Source organism: Alexandromys fortis, unplaced genomic scaffold, assembly GCF_014885135.2.
Source record: "Alexandromys fortis isolate MF-2015 unplaced genomic scaffold, M_Fortis_MF-2015_v1.1 scaffold_99, whole genome shotgun sequence".
Lineage (NCBI taxonomy): Eukaryota > Metazoa > Chordata > Mammalia > Rodentia > Cricetidae > Alexandromys > Alexandromys fortis.
The window spans coordinates 5,982,789-6,002,606 of NW_026067982.1; the positions used below are offsets into that span (position 1 = coordinate 5,982,789).

At 39.9% G+C, this 19,818-nt stretch overlaps 1 protein-coding gene across 3 annotated transcripts in view; it reads left to right on the plus strand.

The window, feature by feature from the left end:
* Rnf130 (ring finger protein 130) overlaps positions 1-19,818 on the plus strand; it is a 109,359-nt gene that overhangs the window by 24,922 nt on the left and 64,619 nt on the right. For all 3 annotated transcript variants that reach the window (XM_050158560.1, XM_050158558.1, XM_050158561.1), the window contains exon 2: positions 7,157-7,351. In XM_050158560.1, coding sequence (XP_050014517.1) covers positions 7,157-7,351 — 195 coding nt within the window. The remainder of the gene's footprint in view (positions 1-7,156; positions 7,352-19,818) is intronic.

Below are 19,818 nucleotides of genomic sequence, written 5' to 3' on the forward strand. Positions count from 1 at the left end.
AGGGCCATGGTTCCAGTCACCCCGTAGGTCACTTGGTGACTGAGAAGCTTTTGTAAAGCAAAGTACACAGTAAACAAGACAAAACAACAGCCTACAGAATGGGAAAAGATCTTCACCAACCCCACATCTGACAGAGGGCTGATTTCCAAAATATGTAAAGAACTCAAGAAACTAGACAGCAAAATACCAGATAATCCAATTTAAAAATGAGGTGGAGAGGGAGGAAGGAAGGGGTATGGGGAAAATACATAGCTCAATAAAAACAATTTTTAAAAAAAAAAGTCATAGGAACAAGGCCTCATTAAAAAAGAAAGAAAGAAAGAAAGAAAGAGAAAGAAAAAGGTATACTGACCTCAGAATGGAAACCAAGGCATGTGTTAATGTTGGGTAAGGGGTTTTGCTTTTGTTTCTACAGGCAAAGAAAAGCTATAAAGCTATGGATACCATAATTAATAATAGGTCTTTCCGTGTGTGACTTATTTGGGTGCTGCGTGGCAGCCTCCCAGAAAAGCAAAGAGCAAAAGTACGCAGAATAAAACAACAACTTCCAGTGGAGTGGTAGGAGGCAGAAAGGCCAAAAGAGGCATGTTGATAGGGCAAATGAACACCCATAAGATTATATCACTTAGTGATATCATCACCACCTTAGCTTGTTTGAGCATACCCTATAGTATCCATGCTGTAAGGATTATCTCCTAACCACACAGTTCTCAGAATGATTCCTGTCATTAAGCAATGCATGATCTTACATACAAGGTTAAGAGAGAATTGAAATGAACAGAAAAAAGGAAAAATAAAACATTTTCAACAACAGTTAACACCCAGTAAACGTAAGTAATAGATGGTGGCTCAGTAAAGGAAGACAAACATGAGAAAAGGTCCCATCTGTGGGAGTGGATAAGAGAATGAAAGCTACACACCATCCAGTAGCTGGACACTAAAAGTAAAATTTTAAAAATTAGGAACAAAAATAGAGAAATTTCGTTTTTTTCTTTTCATCATAGGACTAGAACTTTGCAAAGAAACACCCCCCCCCACACACACACAAAGAAAGACAAGGTAGAACTAGGAAGTCTGTAGACTAAAAAGATTATAATCTTTCAGGACAGGAAAGGAAAAGTAATCAGAACACATCTGACAACGGAAGCCTTCATTCAGGTAAGTTTAATATTACTTGTTTGTAGAAATCAACTAATAAAACATGAGTCATCAAACAAAAGTCAGTGACATAAGAGACTAGGAAGATGGCTCCACAGGTGAAGTGCTTGCTGCACAAGCCTGAGGACCACAGTTCTGATCCGGGAACCCAGTAGAAAGCTGGGTGGGCGTGGCGGAGGTGGGATCCCTGAAGCAAGCTGGCTAGTTAGACTAGCCCAAACAGTGAGTACCAGGTCCAATAAGAGGTCATGCCTCAGTAGATAAGGTGGAGAGCTGGATATCAGTCTCAGGCCTTCACATGCACACATTTGTGTGCAACTGTACACATGTGAACACATGTACATCATACAATACATATTCCAAAAAAGACACTTGAAACAAAGTTTTTAGTCTCTCTTTTTTCTTAATTTCACTTGCTCACTCTTCTTACATCAATTTTTTTGTTGTTTTTGTGGACAAAGAAGTGAAACTAGGGCTTCACACTTTACTAGACAGATGCTCTACCACTAAGCTATATCCATAGCCTCTCCCTACTTCAGATATGTTAAGTGTTTCCTATGTGCCAGAAATATTGGAGGAGATATTGGATTGCACCTTCTAAAAGGAAAGAGTCAGAAATAAACAGCAGTTACTGATACAGTACAATGAATGCCAAGAGGATGCAGTTCTGGAGTGCCATGGCAACTTGACAAATCTACCCAAATTGTCTCTGGAGGAAGGAGATCATGCTGCAGAAGACTCCAAAGCTCAGAAAGTGGTTGACCATGAGTGTGGTAGGATAGCATTCCAGGAAGAGGAAATAAGATACATAGGTTCTGAGAGCAAGAGGCCCTGTGAGCCTAGAGCAGACTATAACCTGTCTCAGCTACACATGCAGAAAAGTGCTTTGCTGGGTTCTTGATTCTGTATCACTCTCACCCCAAGAGTTTTGCAGCAAATTGATGGTTCTTGGGGCTTGGGAAGAAACCATTAACACGCACAGAACAGGGTGATTGTTCCATATGTGAGGAATTTGATTTTTAAGAGGTGAAATCCTGTTAAATTAAGCATGTGCCAACTTTTGGACTATTACAATGGGAGAATAGATTTTATCTGTTAGTTCATATAAATAACTTGAATTTTTTACATTTGTTTATTTAATAATTTATCTAGCTTGTGTTTATAGCTAGGTATTGAACTGGTGTGTGGCATGGTATGCTTGTGGGAATCAGGACAGCTTGTGGAAGTTGATTCTCTTCTTTTACCATATAGGTTCTAGGGATCAAACTCAGGGCATCAGGCTTGACAACAAGTGCCTCTACCAGCTGAACTACCTCACTGGCCCACAGCCTTTTAAATATTTGCATTTCAACGGCTAGAAGGACTGGCATTCCTGGTGTGGATCTCCAGCTCCACAAATAATAAAAATAAAGTAAAATCCCTAAATATTTACATTTTCTGCATAATGGAACATTATCATTCTCCCATTCCAAATAGGGTCTTTCTTGAATTCTGTAATCTTAAATTTGTATTACACCTTCTGCTATGTATCCATCTTTCCTGAGTCTCATACAAGTTCAAGATGCTTACACACACACACACACACACACACACACACATATACACGTGCTTCTGTGTGTCTGGTGGATTTCAGGTTCACTGTGTTTGTTGTTGTTTCACTACTAGGGATCAACCCCAAGACCTCATGCATACTAGGCAAGCATACTTCAGCGGAACTCCATTCCCAGCCTCAACCTGTATTTTAGTCATTTCCGTGCCCCATCCTTTCTGCTTGGACAACTTTTCAATGGTTCTGTTTAGCTTCCCTGACCCTTCACCATATGTTCTTTTCCTTTCCTGCCATTCTAAACACTTTCTGGTGTTTACTCATATGGTGTTGATATTGGGTCAGTCATACCACCTCAGTGTTTAGCCCATTTTATTTTTCCTTCATACTTGGTTTGCTTCTGAGCACATAAGCTAAAAAAAAATACTTACTAGGCTTGGAAGGTGGTTGGTAAAGTGCTTGCAAGGCAATAGGACCTGAATTGGGTCCCCAGAACCCACCTAAGAAATACAGTCATGGTCGGGTATGTTTGTAATCCCAGAACTGGAGAGATAGACTATGGAAAATCCTTGGAACTTTACAAAACTCATCTAGCCTAATTGATGAGCCCAGACCAGAGATCCTGTGTCAAAGATGAAAGATATTCCTCAGGATAACACCTGAGGTTGTCTTCTGGCCTGCAAATGCACATGCATACACATATGCATAAAAAATTCATTGAAGCTGGCTGGGCGGTGGTGGCACACGCCTTTAATCCCAGCATTCAGGAGGCAGAGGCAGGTGGATCTCTGTGAGTTCAAGGCCAGCCTGGTCTACAAGTGCTATTAACAGGACAGGCACCAAAAAACTACAGAGAAACCCTGTCTCAAAAAAAAAAAAAAATTCATTGATGTGAGAAACCTGTGCTTGTTTGGGTCCTATCAAGAAGTAAGTAAAAGCCTCATTGTTTCTGTGTTCAGTAGGAAAATCTATTTAGGAAACAAAATTTAAGGGTTTTGGGTTTTTTTTTTTAAACTATCTTTTGGTGGTGCTGGAGTTTTACCCCCAGGGGCTCATATAAACTAGGCAAACACTTTACTGCTGCACTATTCTCAGCCCTCAAGTTCTTCTTAGTGTAATAATTTTACATGATCTATAATTTCAGATTTTCATTATGGTTTGTTTTTTTCAGCTCTGTAACTAATGAATGCAAAGTGAGAGGCAATACCATCTTAAGAAATTTGAAGACTATGAAGTAAAGTGGTTCTGAATTTGAACAGGATTGCTAATGATGCAATTTAATAGTCCAGAATTGCATAGATCTTCCATGTTTCAGTGTTTTCACAAAATAAATTGTTCAAATACAAATGGCATTAAATTTGCAGTAGTACCACTTAATCACAATGGGCAGCTGTTTCAGAACTATTAATACTATTTCATTGTTCATTTATTTTGTAATTAGAAGGAATATTGAGATAGAATACATGTACTGCAGTATTAAGTGGTTGTAAAAACCTCATTTTCTTCTCTTGAATAATAAATACTGCTTCCTGAAACAGGAACCCACATGTCTCCTTCTTGTACACATTGCATTCTTACTGATGTTTTGCTTTTGGAGCCTTTTTGGGTGAATTTTATGGCGTAGGAATATTGTTTTGGATATACAGTTTGTTGTTGGAATTCGTTTGGATCTAGCAGTTGTTTTAGAATCTATTCTTAGTGGGTAGGGATTCCTGTGGAATGCCAAAGTTTTCTTCAGTAGATTAATGGATTTTTCATGGTACACTTTTGCTGTCCCTTTGCAGCCTGAGAATACTAGGGATGTTCTCAGTAGACTGAACTGTCAGAAGGAGAGAGCCAGAACTTAGGACCCAAGAAACATGGAACATGGCCTGTTGCAGACAGTGGGATTTCCCGTACAATGGCTTCAGACATCCCCAGGGAACCAAACTGGATTGCTAGGACAAGACAGAGGGGAGGGGGGGAAGGATACTGAGGAAAAGAAAGACAAGTCATTTTTAGGCAGTCTATAATAAAAAGATTATTGCTAACTTCTTCACATATGTAACTCTGAGATGACAGGATCAGGCTCAGGGTGTAACTCAGTGGTAGAACGCATGCATAGTCTAAGTGAGGTCCTGGGTGCAATACCCTGTCATCTCCAGTAAGCCCAGTTTTGTAACAAATAGAAGTTTAAAATCAGAGAGGTTAAGAAACCCATCACAGTTGCTCAGCTAGTAAGTAGTTGGTTTAGACTTGTAGCCCTTGTGTTGCTGATTCCATATTACACAGTTTCCTCTTGACTGTATTGTAAAAGTACGTGAGCCACAGGGAGAAAGGACACCACAGAAAATGGAAGTTTCATATAAGACAAACGTGCAGATACCTTGGGCTATTCCATAACCTGCATTTTCTATCAGGGCTTCTATATAGCAGTCCACTTTGAAAAATAACAAAACACTAAAAACCGTTTTTTGGTTGCTCCATTTGGATATGGTTGGACAATTTCCTGAGACTTAAGAGGTTATCATAAAACATCTTTTCAATGCTCCTTTTTTTTTTTTTTTTTTTTTTTTTTGGTTTTTCGAGACAAGGTTTCTCTGTGGCTTTGGAGCCTGTCCTGGAACTAGCTCTGTAGACCAGGCTGGTCTCGAACTCACAGAGATCCGCCTGCCTCTGCCTCCCGAGTGCTGGGATGAAAGGCGTGCGCCACCATCGTCCGGCTTCAATGCTCCTTTTTAAAACAGCATAATTATCTGTGTAATAGATACTGCTAGAGGTAAACAATCTGCTTCAGAATTTTAAAGTTTCATAATGTGATGATTGTGCCTCTCAGTATTTGAGGAAAATCGTGTGACAAGCTTTTTTTTTTTTTTTTCAGTTTAAGTTTTCTCTGATGCTGGGAGTCAAAGCCAGGGCTTTATATGTGTTACTCATCTCCAGCAATTTACACTTACTCTGTTATCCTTTCCACACGCTCACACAAGCCGCCCTTTCTCTCATTAATGAAGGATTACTGTATTAAGGATGTAGGCGAGTAGCAGGTACCTATCATGATACATTGTAGAATTGATACACCTCCTACTTCCTGTGTTTCTAAAGTCCTTTCATAGAAAATGTTCTTATTGTGTCACCTCCCTGCCTCTCTCCTCCTTCATAAGAAAACTTAATGAACAAAATTTACGTGGGAATGGTTAGGTGTGACTTTTCATATCAGTATAACATCTTAACTTTTTGGGGGGGGGTGTGGTTGAGACAGGATTTCTCTGTGTAGCCTTGGCTATCCTGGAACTCACGCTGTAGACCAGGCTGGCCTCAAATTCACAGAGATCTGCCTGCCTCTGCCTCCTCAGTGCTGGGATTAAAGGCGTGCGCTACAACTGTGCGACAACATCTTTATTTTAATTGACAAATACTATAAGCATCTGGTTTCTTTTGCTTTGCAGCATGCTTACAGAAAACAAACGTTTTCCTACTAATATTCTTTCTTTATAAATTATAATTATCCTTTATTACTAGCACCTATTACTTAGGTCTGATTTGTTTGCCTGTGAGGTTACCCTTTGGGGTCAGTGTGCTGTGATCTCCTTCTTTTCTCTATAGTGCACACTGGACTGATAGTGACCGACTACAGGCGGCAGAAGGTCCTCTTCCTCCCCCTGCCCCTGCCTGCTGACTGATAGTCTCTAGCCCTGCCTTTCATGGCTTCTTTCTCCCTGTAGACCATCTTTTTCTCTCATTTTGAGCAGGGGAAGCAGGGGCTTATTTGTGGATTTGCAGGAAGTGTCATGTGTGGGATGAAAGATGGAAGAACTTAGTTTGACCAATGTAAATGCGTTTGTAAGTATTTCGAACAAAGTCTCTGCAGATTTGTAGAGTTACTTTTCCAGTAAATGTAAAGTAGAGGAATGATGTTTTTTTCTTCATACCATTTTTCACTATTAAATATAGGCCCAAATTTAAATTTTATGATTTCCTTTGACATCTATTAAAAAGTTTATTTGCCATGCTTCCATTTCAACATGAGCACTTGGTAGCTGAATTAAAGATTACTTTGGCCGCCTCACTTACCCCCAGGCAAAATTCCTGTTTCTTCCTGGTGGTGATAGGAGCAGCAGTGTGTCTGGAAGGTAGTAAATGCAAATGGATGGATTGGAAGACTGCTAGGCTGGGTTTCTAGGTTTGCCTTTTCTCCTCTCTTATCAACCTACCTACCCTGGTTTTTACTGGCTTTTTTTATTTTATCTGTAAAGTTTAAAAAAAGAAAGAAAAGTCTCCTTTGTTTTACTTTGTAGTACAAGTAGCATTCTTTCTCCTGCAGACGTTGATTAGATTCATTGTGCTGCACTCTATGGAAATACATACAGCCTTGCTGCAGTGAGCTGTGGATCTGCACAGTGTTTGAAAGACAGAAAGACACCAATAAAGACTTACTGACTCCATCTTTTATGTACTTTTCTTTTTGTTATTTAGTGGCTGATCATCTGGGCTGTGATCCTCAAACACGATTCTTTGTCCCTCCTAATATCAAACAGTGGATTGCCCTGCTACAAAGAGGAAATTGCACCTTTAAAGAGAAAATATCACGGGCTGCTTTCCACAATGCGGTTGCTGTAGTCATCTATAATAATAAATCCAAAGAGGAGCCGGTCACCATGACTCATCCAGGTAAACAGGAAAAGGGGCTTTAGATTTTGTCTTTCTTTTTTTAAATTATGGCTTTGGGCAATCTTCTACCTTTGATGAATCATAATCTTAAATGTAATTCTATGATCATATTAACTTTTGGTAGTGTCACTTGTGGAGGTGCATGTCTTTTTTCCTCTTTGGTTGTTTTTTCCTTTAATAATGTCCAAAACCATCTGTAATTCTTCCTAATGGCTGGCTCAGACTGGTCTCATAGTAGTTTTGCTCTTCTATTGTTTGTGTGATGACTTCAGTTACCCTGTGCTTGATACGGGGTCCTTCTCCCAGACTACTGTGGGCTTTTAAGGGTTACCTGTCCAGGAGGGATTATTTCTGTGTCATTAAGTGTTGAATTAAGTTGAATTAAGTGTTGAAGCTGCCTTAGCAATGAGTACATACAGCCAGTGAGATACCATTTCATTTCTTGTGTGAAGTACTTAGGATAATTGTTTGTATAGCAATAGTTGCACTTTATATATGTATATGCCCACCACTTAGCTGTGGATTCTTAAGAGCATTTGCTTCTCTTGCAGAGGACCTAAGTTTGGTTACAGGCATCTGTGTCAGGTGGCTCACAAATGCCTGTAACTCCAGCTCCAAGGGATCTGACACCCTCTTTTGTCTTCTGTAGATGTGTGTGTATGCGTACACACAGTATATGCACATACATACACATAAATAAATATAAATTTTAAAAACAAATAGATGCTTGCGGCAGTCCTTGTAGTCACATATGATATAGATTCTTGCCCAGTCTTGCAGATCAGAAGACTAAAGTCAGTAAGAGCCGCAGAAGAGGATTACACCCAAGTTTACTAATACGCATTCAGTTTCATGAGCTTGGCTCTGAGCATCTAGGAATTAATGTAGCTTTAAATGAATAAAGATTTATAATGTCTTAAGAAATTGCTTTTTTTTTTAAGGAAAACACCCTGGGGTTTGTGTGTTTTTACATTTGTTTGTTTGTTTGTGTAGGGAGTTCAGAGAACAATTAGAGGGAGTAGATTCTTACCTTGCACAGGGTAGGTCTTGGACAGATGGAGCCCGAGGATCTAAATGATCAGCCAGCCTAGCTGAAACAGCAAACTTCTGGTTCAGTGAGAGACGCTGACTCAGAGCAGTAAGGGGGGCAATAGAGGAAGATTCCTGATATCCTGCACCCACGTACCTCCATAGTCATATGTGTGCACTACACCACACACACTCACACACACACACTGAAGAGTGGAAAGGTTGTCAGATAGTGTAGATTTCTCATCCGCATTTCTCACAATATCCATTCATTCTGATATGCTCTAGAGGATCCAGTAAAGAAAGAAATGTAAAGGACAAGCTTTGGGAAATGCTTGGATTAGTACACTTGCAGAGGCTCTCGTGCTCATTGACACATGAGGTCTTGGAGATGTCTTAGCGGGAATAATTCTTTGATAAAAATTACTTTCTGGGCTTGTTTGACCACACAATTCTTAATCATCGATTATATTAACAACAAAAATAAAGAGGTTGAGAAGTATAGTACGGGGTGAATTCCAGAGGAACTACAACTTCTGTAGGGCAAACAGAATAGAGGTGAACATAAGGGCAGTAGCAAATGGCATTTCATTGTGTCTAGAAATGTCTTATGTCGGTCCCATTTAGAGAAACCTTAAAAATCAGTAATAAGTAAACTTAATGTAACAATAGACAAAGGATTTAGTGATTAGACATTTCAATAAGCATTAGAAAAAATGCAGTCTAAACAATGAGATACTGTTTCACACCCATTGGGTAAATGTAACTGCTGTTGGGAATGTGGAGCCAGCTTGGAAAACAGTTCAACCGTTTCCCTAAATTTAAGCACAAATTTACCATATGAGCCAGCAGTCTTATCCCTAGCAGCCAACACAAGAGAAACAGAAAAAAGAAAGCAAACGAGAGGGGAAAGTGTACACAAGGTCGAATGTTTAAATGTCCCAGTAGAGTATTTCAAATAACCAAGTGGAAACAACCAGAATACCCATCAGCTCATGAGTAAGTAAACAAAACAATATATGTCCATAGACTGAACTGCAGCTTATCAGCTAAATGGAATTAACTGGGCTGAGAGAAGGTTGTGTGGACTAGGGGCCAGACTAAGCTATCTATTGACTTCTAGGCCAGCCTGGGCTACAAAGTGAGACCTTGTCTCAAAAACCGTATTGATACATGGATAAACTTCAGAAATATTATGTTAAGTAAAGGGAGCCAGACACAAAAGCCAGCTACTGCCTGGTTCCAGTTTCTATAAAACATCTTGGAAAATCAGCTTTAGAGAACCAGAAAGCAGGATTAATTGGTGTGAATGACAGCTATTAATTGAATGTGGGGAAACTTTTTGGGCATGATTGAAATTTCCAAAACTTGGATTGTAATCATGGTATTTTCTATAAAGTTACTGAGTTATGCACTTACAGAAGGTCACTATGGCCTGGAGAGATGGCTCAATGGCTAACTGTACTCACCGCCTGTAACTCCAGATCCAGGGGACATGATATCCTCGCCTCTGTGTATACCTGTACTCATGTGAACATACCCATAGGTAGACACATTTTTAATCTTAAAAAAAGAAGTATAATCCTATGGCATACAAATTTTATTTATTAAAATTATTTTTAATGCATACTAAAGATCAGAAACAGCATAAAATAAATTTCTGCTGAGAACTTGTCATTTTATTCTATCACTGAGGGAGCATGAGACAAAGAGAAAACTCACTGAAGGAGAATAAAGTCACAGGAATACTTAGTCTGCTTCCTTTTGCTATAAAGGACATAACTGGGGCAGTTGACAAAATAAGAATGTTTGGGGGCTGGAGAGATGGCTCAGTGGTTAAGAGCATTGCCTGTTCTTCCAAAGGTTCTGAGTTCAAATCCCAGCAACCACATGGTGGCTCACAACCATCTGTAATGAGGTCTGGTGCCCTCTTCTGGCCTGCGGACAGAATATTGTATACATAATAAATAAATAAATAAATATTTAAAAAAATGTTTGGTTTTGTTTTGTTTGAGACAGGGTTTCTCTCTGTAACCACCCTGACTGTCCTGGAACTTGCTCTGTAGTCTAGGCTGGCCTCGAACTCACAGAGATACACATGAAAATAAGATTCTTTAACTAAACAGTTCTGGGTTATATGTCCTCAAATATTCTTACTTTGACACATCATCAAGTGTTCATGAGATAGTCTGTTGTTACTTTTATTCCCATTTTAAGTGTTCAGAGGAGAAATTAAAAACATAAAGATAAAACCTATTTTTTAAAAGTAGACAGGTATAAGCCGAGCAGTGGTGGCACACACCTTGCACATGCCTTTAATCCCAGCACTCAGAAGTTCAAGACCAGCCTGGTCTACAAGAGCTAGTTCTAGGACAAGCACCAAAGCTACAGAGAAACCTTGTCTTGGAACACACACACACACACACACACACACCAAAAAAAAAAAAAAACCAACTAGTTTTCAGGATAGGCTCCAAAGCTACAGGGAAACCCTGTCTCAAAAAAAAGTAGACAGGTGTAAAATAGAGAAGTGCTTTCCCTCCTAATAGTGAGGACGTGTCAGGTGTCTTTGAGGGTTAAACTGAAAGATTAGTGACAGATCCAAAATCTGCTTTTTGGTCAGATAATAGGCTGAAGTACACTATTAAGATGTTTTATTTAAACAAAAGTTACATAATTATTTAGGTAAAAAGCATGAATATAGTCTTAATAAAAAAGCAGTAGGAATAAATCTATTCATTGAAAAGATTTCTGCAATATAATTTTATTTAAAAGATGACAGTGGTATGCCATTTTATTTGGGAATTTGGCAATCCCTAAGAAGGCTCATCTTTGCATGTAAGAGGCCTCTAGGTTGTTTTTTGATAGAAGAGTTTTTGCACTGTTTTGTTTGAACTCCTAGGCTGTTACTCATTGTTTCCTGCTTTTCAAACCGAATAAATTCTGTCTCAGCTTGTTACATACTCACTGTCTTAGTTACGGTTTCTATTGCTGTGAAGAGACACTATGACCACAGCAGCTCATATTTAAAAAAAAAAAAAAAGACGTTTAATTGAGGTAGCTCTTACAGTTTCGTAGATTCAGTCCATTATCTCATGACAAGGAGCATGGCAGCATGCAGGCCTACATGGTGCTGGCTACATCTTGACCAGAAGGCAATAGGAAGTCAACCGACAGTCATACTGTGTGGTACCCTGAGTATAGGAAGCCTCAAAGCCCGCCCCCCACAGTGACACATTTCCACCAATAGAAAACCACACCTCCTGGAGGAGGCCATTTTCTTTCAAACTACCACACTCATCATCAGAAAAATATGACCAGTGATTTATGTCTGGCTTACAGATCTCCATTTATAGTTGTTCCTGCTTCTTTTATTTTGTTCTAGTCTCTAACTTATGTCTAAGAGTTTATCACAGGACTAGGGGAGTTTGCTTGCCTAGTAAGCCTTATAACTGGAGTTATAGAACCCATGTAAAAGCTGGACACAGTAACACAACCATTTGTAATACCTCTACCAGGAAATGGCAGGCAGAAATAGAATCACCAGAAACTGATGGACCAGATAGCCTGGTGTAGGCAGCAGTGAACAGGAGAAGCCTTGTCTTGAACAAGGTAGAAGAGTGAGGAGCAGCATCCAAGCTAGTGCTCAGACCTCCACGTTTTGTGCCATGTCCTGCATGTTTGCACTCCTGTACACTGATATGCACACACGCAGTTTTTAAAAGTTTATCGCAGACTTCAAACTTGCCACTTCAGTTGTAAAATCAAAATAGGTTTCTGGCAGATGATGTAGCATCTCTAAATTTGTGAAAAGAATTCGACATATACAGTTACAGTGTTGGAGTTTGAATCCTATATCCAGTTGTATTTGCAGGGTTGTGAGTTTGGACAAGCAAGTCTTTAAAATATATCCTCACTTGTTAAACACCTGTCTGCTTTATCTACCCATCAGAGTGAGTGTGAAATTTATTGACATATAATTTTTAAGTTATACAAATTTTGTGCCTGTATTGACAAGAACCTCTTAAAAATTATGAAGCAAATGATTTATTCCTTTAAGTTTAAGGCTGGTATTTGTTTTGTTTCCAAGCATATTTTCTTCATCCCGAAAGCAGCATTAGGTAGGACTTCTGTGGCTAAACAGGTCCTACACAACACAGTTGGCCAGGGTGAACGCAATGCTGTGAGGAAGCATATAGGAGTAGGAGAGCCCAGGGAGAGGACCTGGTTGATACCGCTCGAAATTTGGTTATAGAGAGGTAAGTAAGTATTTCAGCCTTGTGATCTAGAGCAGAAGAAAGCCTGTTAACCTCTGAGAAACACTGTTTAAACGCATTTTTGTATGGATCATCTGAAGCCCTCTGGCTCCCATCCTTTCAAGGAAGCATTCCTTGACAGAGTGTTTAAAACTGTGGTCCTCTTCTAACTCCTGTTACCCAATTCTCTTTTCTATATACGTACTAGCAACTCCTTGCTCTCCATCTCTCTGACATGGTGGTAGGCTCCAACCCTCCCCAGATACCACTCTCATCCTGTATGGCAGCCCTTCTCATTCAAGGACCTTGTGTCAGAATTACTTCTGGTACAACTGTATAAAGATACTAATGCCAGGATGCCCTCCTTCCCCTAAACCTGTAACTGGAATTCTTAAGGGGAGGTGCAGAGGTGCATGATGAGCCTGCTTTCGCTCTTATATCATCTCTGTCACCCTTCACTTCAGTAATGTCAGACCAGTGCTTCTCATTGCTACATATTTGAAGATAAGCTAACAGCCTGACAGAGAAGAACAAAGAAACAAGTGCCTGTCCTTGTGAATTTACAGTCCAAGACCCGTCATCTTCAGGAACATTCTTTATTATGAGGCCCTTTTCTTACTTGGTTGACAATAAGGAAAAGATCTAAGTCTCTTTAAGTTGAGATTTTGTCTTTCCTTCCTGTTCCCTGTAGCGGTCAGTATGCTGTGAACAGAGTAACATGTTGTTTTGATTCCATTTGAGCTGTCTGGTTTTTATATTAAGCTTTCTTTTCCTATTGCTTAAAATAGACCTTAAAATTTCACATTTTAAGTGAAGAACTGTGTTTTCTTGCCTTGGCTGTGCTTCCAGAGCTGATGTGTTCGCCTCATGAATGCCCTTAATCTGGTGACTGAAGGACGTCTTCCCGATGCAGAGTCTCCAGTATCAGTGACAGGAAAGACGTTCAATATGTGGTTTTACTTTAGCTCCAGTTAGCAAAATGAGTTCTTTGTTGTGTAGCCAGTGGATGTGTGTGGTACTGTAAGGGAATTACGGGCTCTTGGATAGTAGAAATAGAACAAATTTGTCTAAAAGCTAAGAGTGATTTTACTGGTTTTAGATTTTTAAATAGATTTTACTGCTGTTCTTTAGTAGTCTGAATGAAATCCTATCAGATCATTGTTTAGTTGAAATGTCCGTCTAGACCTGTATGTCTTTAGCAATAGGTAGACATTCTTAACCAAGTAATAGTGTTACAGCCTTTTACTCTCCATGTCACTCAGCAATAGCAATCCTACATTCTCTGACTCCTGAACAGAAGCAGTTGGCTGGCTCTTGTCATTTTTCCATGAGTTCTTAAAGAACTCACTTAGCTCTCTACTTAGCAATGAGTAGAGAATACACTTCATAAAATGCAAAACTGACTTTGAATATAAAAACATACCTTACAAAATTAGTTTAAAACAGCCACAAAGACACTGCAAATAAATGCCTTTACATATCAATAATTTGAATGAATAAAATATAGTCATGTTGCTGTTTTATCATTTAAAGAGTTTTTTGGGTTTTGGTTGTGTGTGTTCATTTAGCCTCTTACTGAATATGGGTTTAGTTACCTCATAAAAGATTGAGCCTGGGGCTGGAGAGATGGCTCAGCGGTTAAGAGCATTGCCTACTCTTCCTAAGGTCCTGAGTTCAATTCCCAGCAACCACATGGTGGCTCACAACCATCTGTAATGGGGTCTGGTGCCCTCTTCTGGCCTGCAGGCATACAGACAGACAGAATATTGTATACATAATAAATAAATATTAAAAAAAAAGATTGAGCCTGCAGTTTTACTTGTACTGCATGGCAGACAGAATTTAAATTGTGTGTTCAGTTTTGTATGTGGTTCTAGTATTGTTTCTGTATTTTCTATGTAGTACATATATTTTTAAAACATTAAAAAAAGCAGTGCCATGTGTGATGGCACACACTTTTCATCTCATCACTGAAGCGAAGAGGCAGAGGCAGGTGAATCTCTGAGTTCAAAGCCAGCCTGGTCTACATAGTGAGTTCCAGAAAATCAGGGCTATATAAGGACCCTGTCTCAACCTCCCACCCCCTCAAAAAATTAAAATTGAGTCTAAAATTGACACAGTGAAACAATAGGGTTTTTTTCAAGGTCTATGTGTGTGTGTGTGTGTGTGTGTGTGTGTGTGTGTGTGTGTGTGTGTTTGTGTGCATGTGTGTGCGTGTATGTGTAAGTAAGTTTGGGTCACACCTGAGCTGATGCTCGTGGAGGCCAAAAGAGGGCCAGATGTCCTGAAGCTGAAGTTCCAGGTAGAAGTGAATACTGAGAGTTGAACTTGGGTTCTCTGGAAGAACAGCTTTTAACTGGAGAGCCAACTTTCCCCTGAAGCAGTAGCTTAAAACAAAAATAGTAGCTTCAAAAAATAAATGTAATGAACCATTTAAAAACTTTCCCATGGGTTTTTAACTTTTCCTTAATTTTACATATCTTGAGTGGATGGAGAAGCCCTTCTACCTCATGGGTATTTGAGTATGTCCTGTTATACTTGCTTTCTTGTTTGAGCCCATCATTGACTTACTTTTTTGTCTGTCTTGTGCCTATCTTTTCCCACTGGCCACAAAAGAGGAAGAAGATAAGATAGTATTAAGATTCTGCATAGGTTTGGAATTCTAGTTCATAAGTAGATTTCATGGAGGTGAGGATATGGCTTAGTAGGTAAAGTGCCTATTATGCAAGCAATGAAAACTGAGTTCAGATCCCCAACACCCATGTAAAACAGCCAGGTGCTATGATGATTGCACTAGAGATATAGAGACAGGAAGATCCCTGGAGCTTATTGGCCGGTCAGCCTAACCAGATCTGTGCGTTCTAGATACAAAAGTAAAAGTAGCAGTGAGAAAGCTCAGCAGATGAAGCACTTGCCCCACAAGACGAGCCTGTCATAACCTGAATCCACATAAATGTGGAAAAGGAGAGAACCAACTCCATGAAGTTGTCCTCTAACCTCCACATGTGCAGGATGCCTCCAAATTATAATAAAGTAAAATGTAAAGAGTTTTTTTAAAAAGTAAAGAGCAATAGCAAAAGACAACCAGTATCAACACATATATGCACACATGCACATATCCTCATGAACACATGCATGTACACCCCTACATCTATACACGAAATAGAAATCCATTTCACAGGTTACAGATTAGAAGACACTAAGAGATATATAGAGTTCTGGTGGTTGGTGTGAAAGTTAACATGTAGGCCACTCTCCTCCAGCTTAGATCATCCCTACTTGGAATGCCTGACTGTGTGCTTAACCAATTATTTAAAAGTATTTTATAAGAAAGTTGTAACAAAACATAACTAAGAGTTTCACTTGAAAAGGACACAGCACCAAGGAGATAGACTCTTGGAACACAGATATTATTAAGTTGGCATGCAGATTGACTTATTAAAAATCAATAACAAAGGTTTGTGGAGAATCTGGCTTAAGAAAGAGTTCAAGTGAAGAAATCCTGGGACCTTTAATTTAATTATTGGCTAATGTGTGCCAGGTTATTAAGAAAACCCCTGGCTGTGTCCTTGTGAACATTTTCCAAATGAGGAGGCAGTATCCTTACCCTGCTCTTGATATTAGAAGCATTATATTCATTTTTTAGCAGTTGATTTTAGCAAGAAACTTAAAATACTGCTGTCTGGAAAAGACTCTGAAAAATTGTAAACAGTCTCTCCTAATGAGCATGCTTGGAATTTGAATGTCAAAATAAACAATGTTAGTAACTTATTTTAATCTATGACTACATACTCATATAAAAGGTAAAAGAAAATGGAAATTTCATGACGAATGGAGTATTTACCTGGTCTCAAAGTGCTTCCTCACAGAATATTTACTGATGACACAAGGGGAAAGAGTAGCTTCATGGTGCAAATGTCTGGAGAACATCGCTTCACAGATGATCAGAGTAAACATTGGTAATGGATGGATCAAAACTACACCATCTGGTAGTGAAAAGCACACACCATGCGTGACCTGGACCTAGCTGTGAGGAAACACCTTCTGCAGAGTAGCTGAGCTGTAAACCCTCAAGGTCATCAACTTCAAAGAAAGACTGAGTGACTGTTTGAAAACTAACAGTATCTTTAAAAACCCTGATGGGTAAGTGCTTTGAACAACTCTGATCTACACTGCTATAAAGGGATATTATTGGGAATATTGGGGAGACATGAAAATAATTCTGAAATGAGATGATATGGTATCCATTTGTATCCATTCAGAATCATTTTTAATTCAAAGAGGTTGTTTCCTTCTCCCTTTCTTCCTCACTTGTTTCCCCCTCCCCCTCATGTGTGTGTGTGCGTGTGTGTGCATGGTGGTAGAGGGAATGTATACTATATATCTGGAATAATGAAGTAAGATATCAGGCCAGCAGCTCACCTTCAAAGGTTCTAGGGTTTAAATAAATAGGTGCTTTCATTTGGGGGGGTGGAGCTTGGTTTTTTTGTTTGTTTTGTTTTCAAGATAGGGTTTCTCTGTGTAACAGCCCAGGCTGTCCTGGAACTTGCTCTGTAGACCAGGCTGGCCTCACTCCTGCCTCTGCCTCCAGAGTACTGGGATTAAAGGAGTGTGCCACCACTACCTGGCTGATACTTCCAACTTTTCTGAAAGTTAAGAATTTTTTTAAATTAGCAAGTTGGAAAATACATATATGCGATTCCATATCACCCCCATCAGAAACTTAACAAATAACAAGGCTGGTGAGGCTTCTGGGGGAGGTAGAATGGCAGGGAACCTTTGTGTAACCATTGGGAAGCAAATTGGTCTAGCCACTGTAGAATCAGCATGGAGGGTCCTTAAAAACCAAAACTAGGACTCCTATCTGATCCAGCTGTACCACTCCTGTGAATGGATCTGAGGGCATACAAGTCAGCATGTTACTGCAGCAGCAGTCGCAGTAGTCAGGGACAGGACCAGCAGATGAAGGGGTGGACAATGTGGTGTATATACAGAACGGAGGGTTTGGGGCTTTTATTGTTTTCCTTTTTTAAGACAGAGTCTGTAACTTATGTAGCTCTTGCTGGCCTGGAATTCAGGCGACAATTTGGGGGGCTCTAGGAATGGTTCCTATAGGGAAAGAAAGCCATAAGTGGGGCTCCAGGGAAGGAGTTTTTGAATAGTTGAAAAACTTGTATGGAAAGTAGATTTTCTTTGATTCTGGAACAGTTTGAAATTGGATCTATTGACATAGTCTTCCCTTCACTGTATGCAGTGTAGTACCATAGCGGGTGGATGAGATGTCATTTACTCCATGCTGCTTTGTCTAAGGACAGAGCCAAGAGCTATGGAGACATTTAGTTATGGGTGGGCATTTGGAAGTCTTCATTTGGGCAAAGAAGATTTTCTTTATACTTTAACTACCTGTGGTTAAAACTGGTTGCCTTGAAAAGGCTAGTATTTGTAGGCTTCCTATAATCTATTGAATGTAACCACTCCAAAATCTTTCAGGCAGAAACTAAGTTGTATATAAATCTTTGTTCCTACCATCTCTTGGTTTTTATGACACAAAAAGAAAGTGAGCTCACATAGTCAAGAGGTAGTGTGAGAAGAAAAGTTGGCATTTAAGTACTTGTCTTAGACAAGGTTACTATTGCTGTGATGAAACACCATGACCAAAAACAACTTGGAGAGGAAAAGGCTTATTTTGCTCCCAATTCCACAACACTGTTCATCATTGAAGGAAGGCAGGACAGGAACTCAAACAGGCAGGAACCTGGAGGCAGGAGGTGATGCAGAGGCCATGGAGGGGGAAGCTGCTTACTGGCTGGCTCCTCTTGATTTGTTCAGCCTCCTTTCTTATAGAACCCAGGACCATCAACCCAAAATGGGCTGGACACTTGTTGATATAAAACTAGCCAGCACTGTATATTGTCTCTTAGCTTTACTTGTGTGAGGTTGAAAAATTTCTTTTCAGAAGGGTAAAGGAGCATGGGCTTTTTGAAGATAACCTAGTCCAATATCATAGTGAATCATCAATGACCGTGGCCTTACTTGGTAGTAGCCACATTTGACTCCTCTGCAGTTTCAGTTGGTGCTGTGAGATTTTGTGGGTTTGGGTGGATGGTGCTGATGTTGTCATAACTCCACTGCCGCTGCTTTCATGCCAGTGTACTTTGATGACAAAACTGTATTTTCCAGTGTCATGATACCCACGATCCCTCTTTGCCATAGTTTACTGCCTTGTCCCTTCCATCACACATCTTGACTCTCAGCTACTTATCCACTCATAGTTCTGATGTAATCCTGAACAACATCAGGTGAACATCCTAACCTAAATTTCTTCTAGTCCTTCAACTATTCATTTCTTCAGGGATCTGATCCCATCGCTGTTCTCCTGGTTCTTCCCACCTCACTGAACTGTCAATCTCAAGTCTCAGACTCAGTATCCTGCTTTCCGATCACTGCCTCTGCCTATTCTTCCCTTTCCTTTCATTTTGCTCTCTTGAAATTTCTAGTTCTTTAAGCACATTTTCCATCTTTTCCTAGTTTTTCTCCTGACTCCTCTATGCTATTCACCTTAAACTAACCACTACTAGTCACTTTTAAGTTTTCTTTAAAATTGTATACATTTATTATGTATGTGTACTACATGTGTTCTTGGTGTCCTCGGAGGCCATAAAAGGGTGTTAGGTTACCTGGAACTGGAGTTAGACATCTGTGAGCCACTGTGTGGGTACTGGAACCAAACCTGGGTCCTGTTAAGAGCTGATACATCTCTCCAGCCCCACAATCAATTGCTTTGACCAGCAATTTCATCAGGGCAAAGACTATCCAATTATGGCTCACCAGATACACTGAATCATTTGGTTCCCCAGATTCCTTGAGTGTTAGGGTGAGGAATTTGGACTTCAGTTTTATAGGGAGGGAACAGCAAAGACACTTGAACAGAAGAATGACAGGACAAATCTGTGTTTTAAGTCTCGCTGAACATAGCGGACAATGAGGACTACTGAGACCTCGAGAACAATGGCAATGGGTTTTTGATCCTACTGCACCTATTGGTTTTGTGAGAGCCTAGGCAGTTTGGATGCTCACTTTACTAGACCTGGATGGAGGTGGGTGGTCCTCGGACTTCCCACAAGGCAGCGAACCCTGAGTGCTCTTTGGGCTGACGAGGGAGGGGGACTTGGTTGGGGGAGG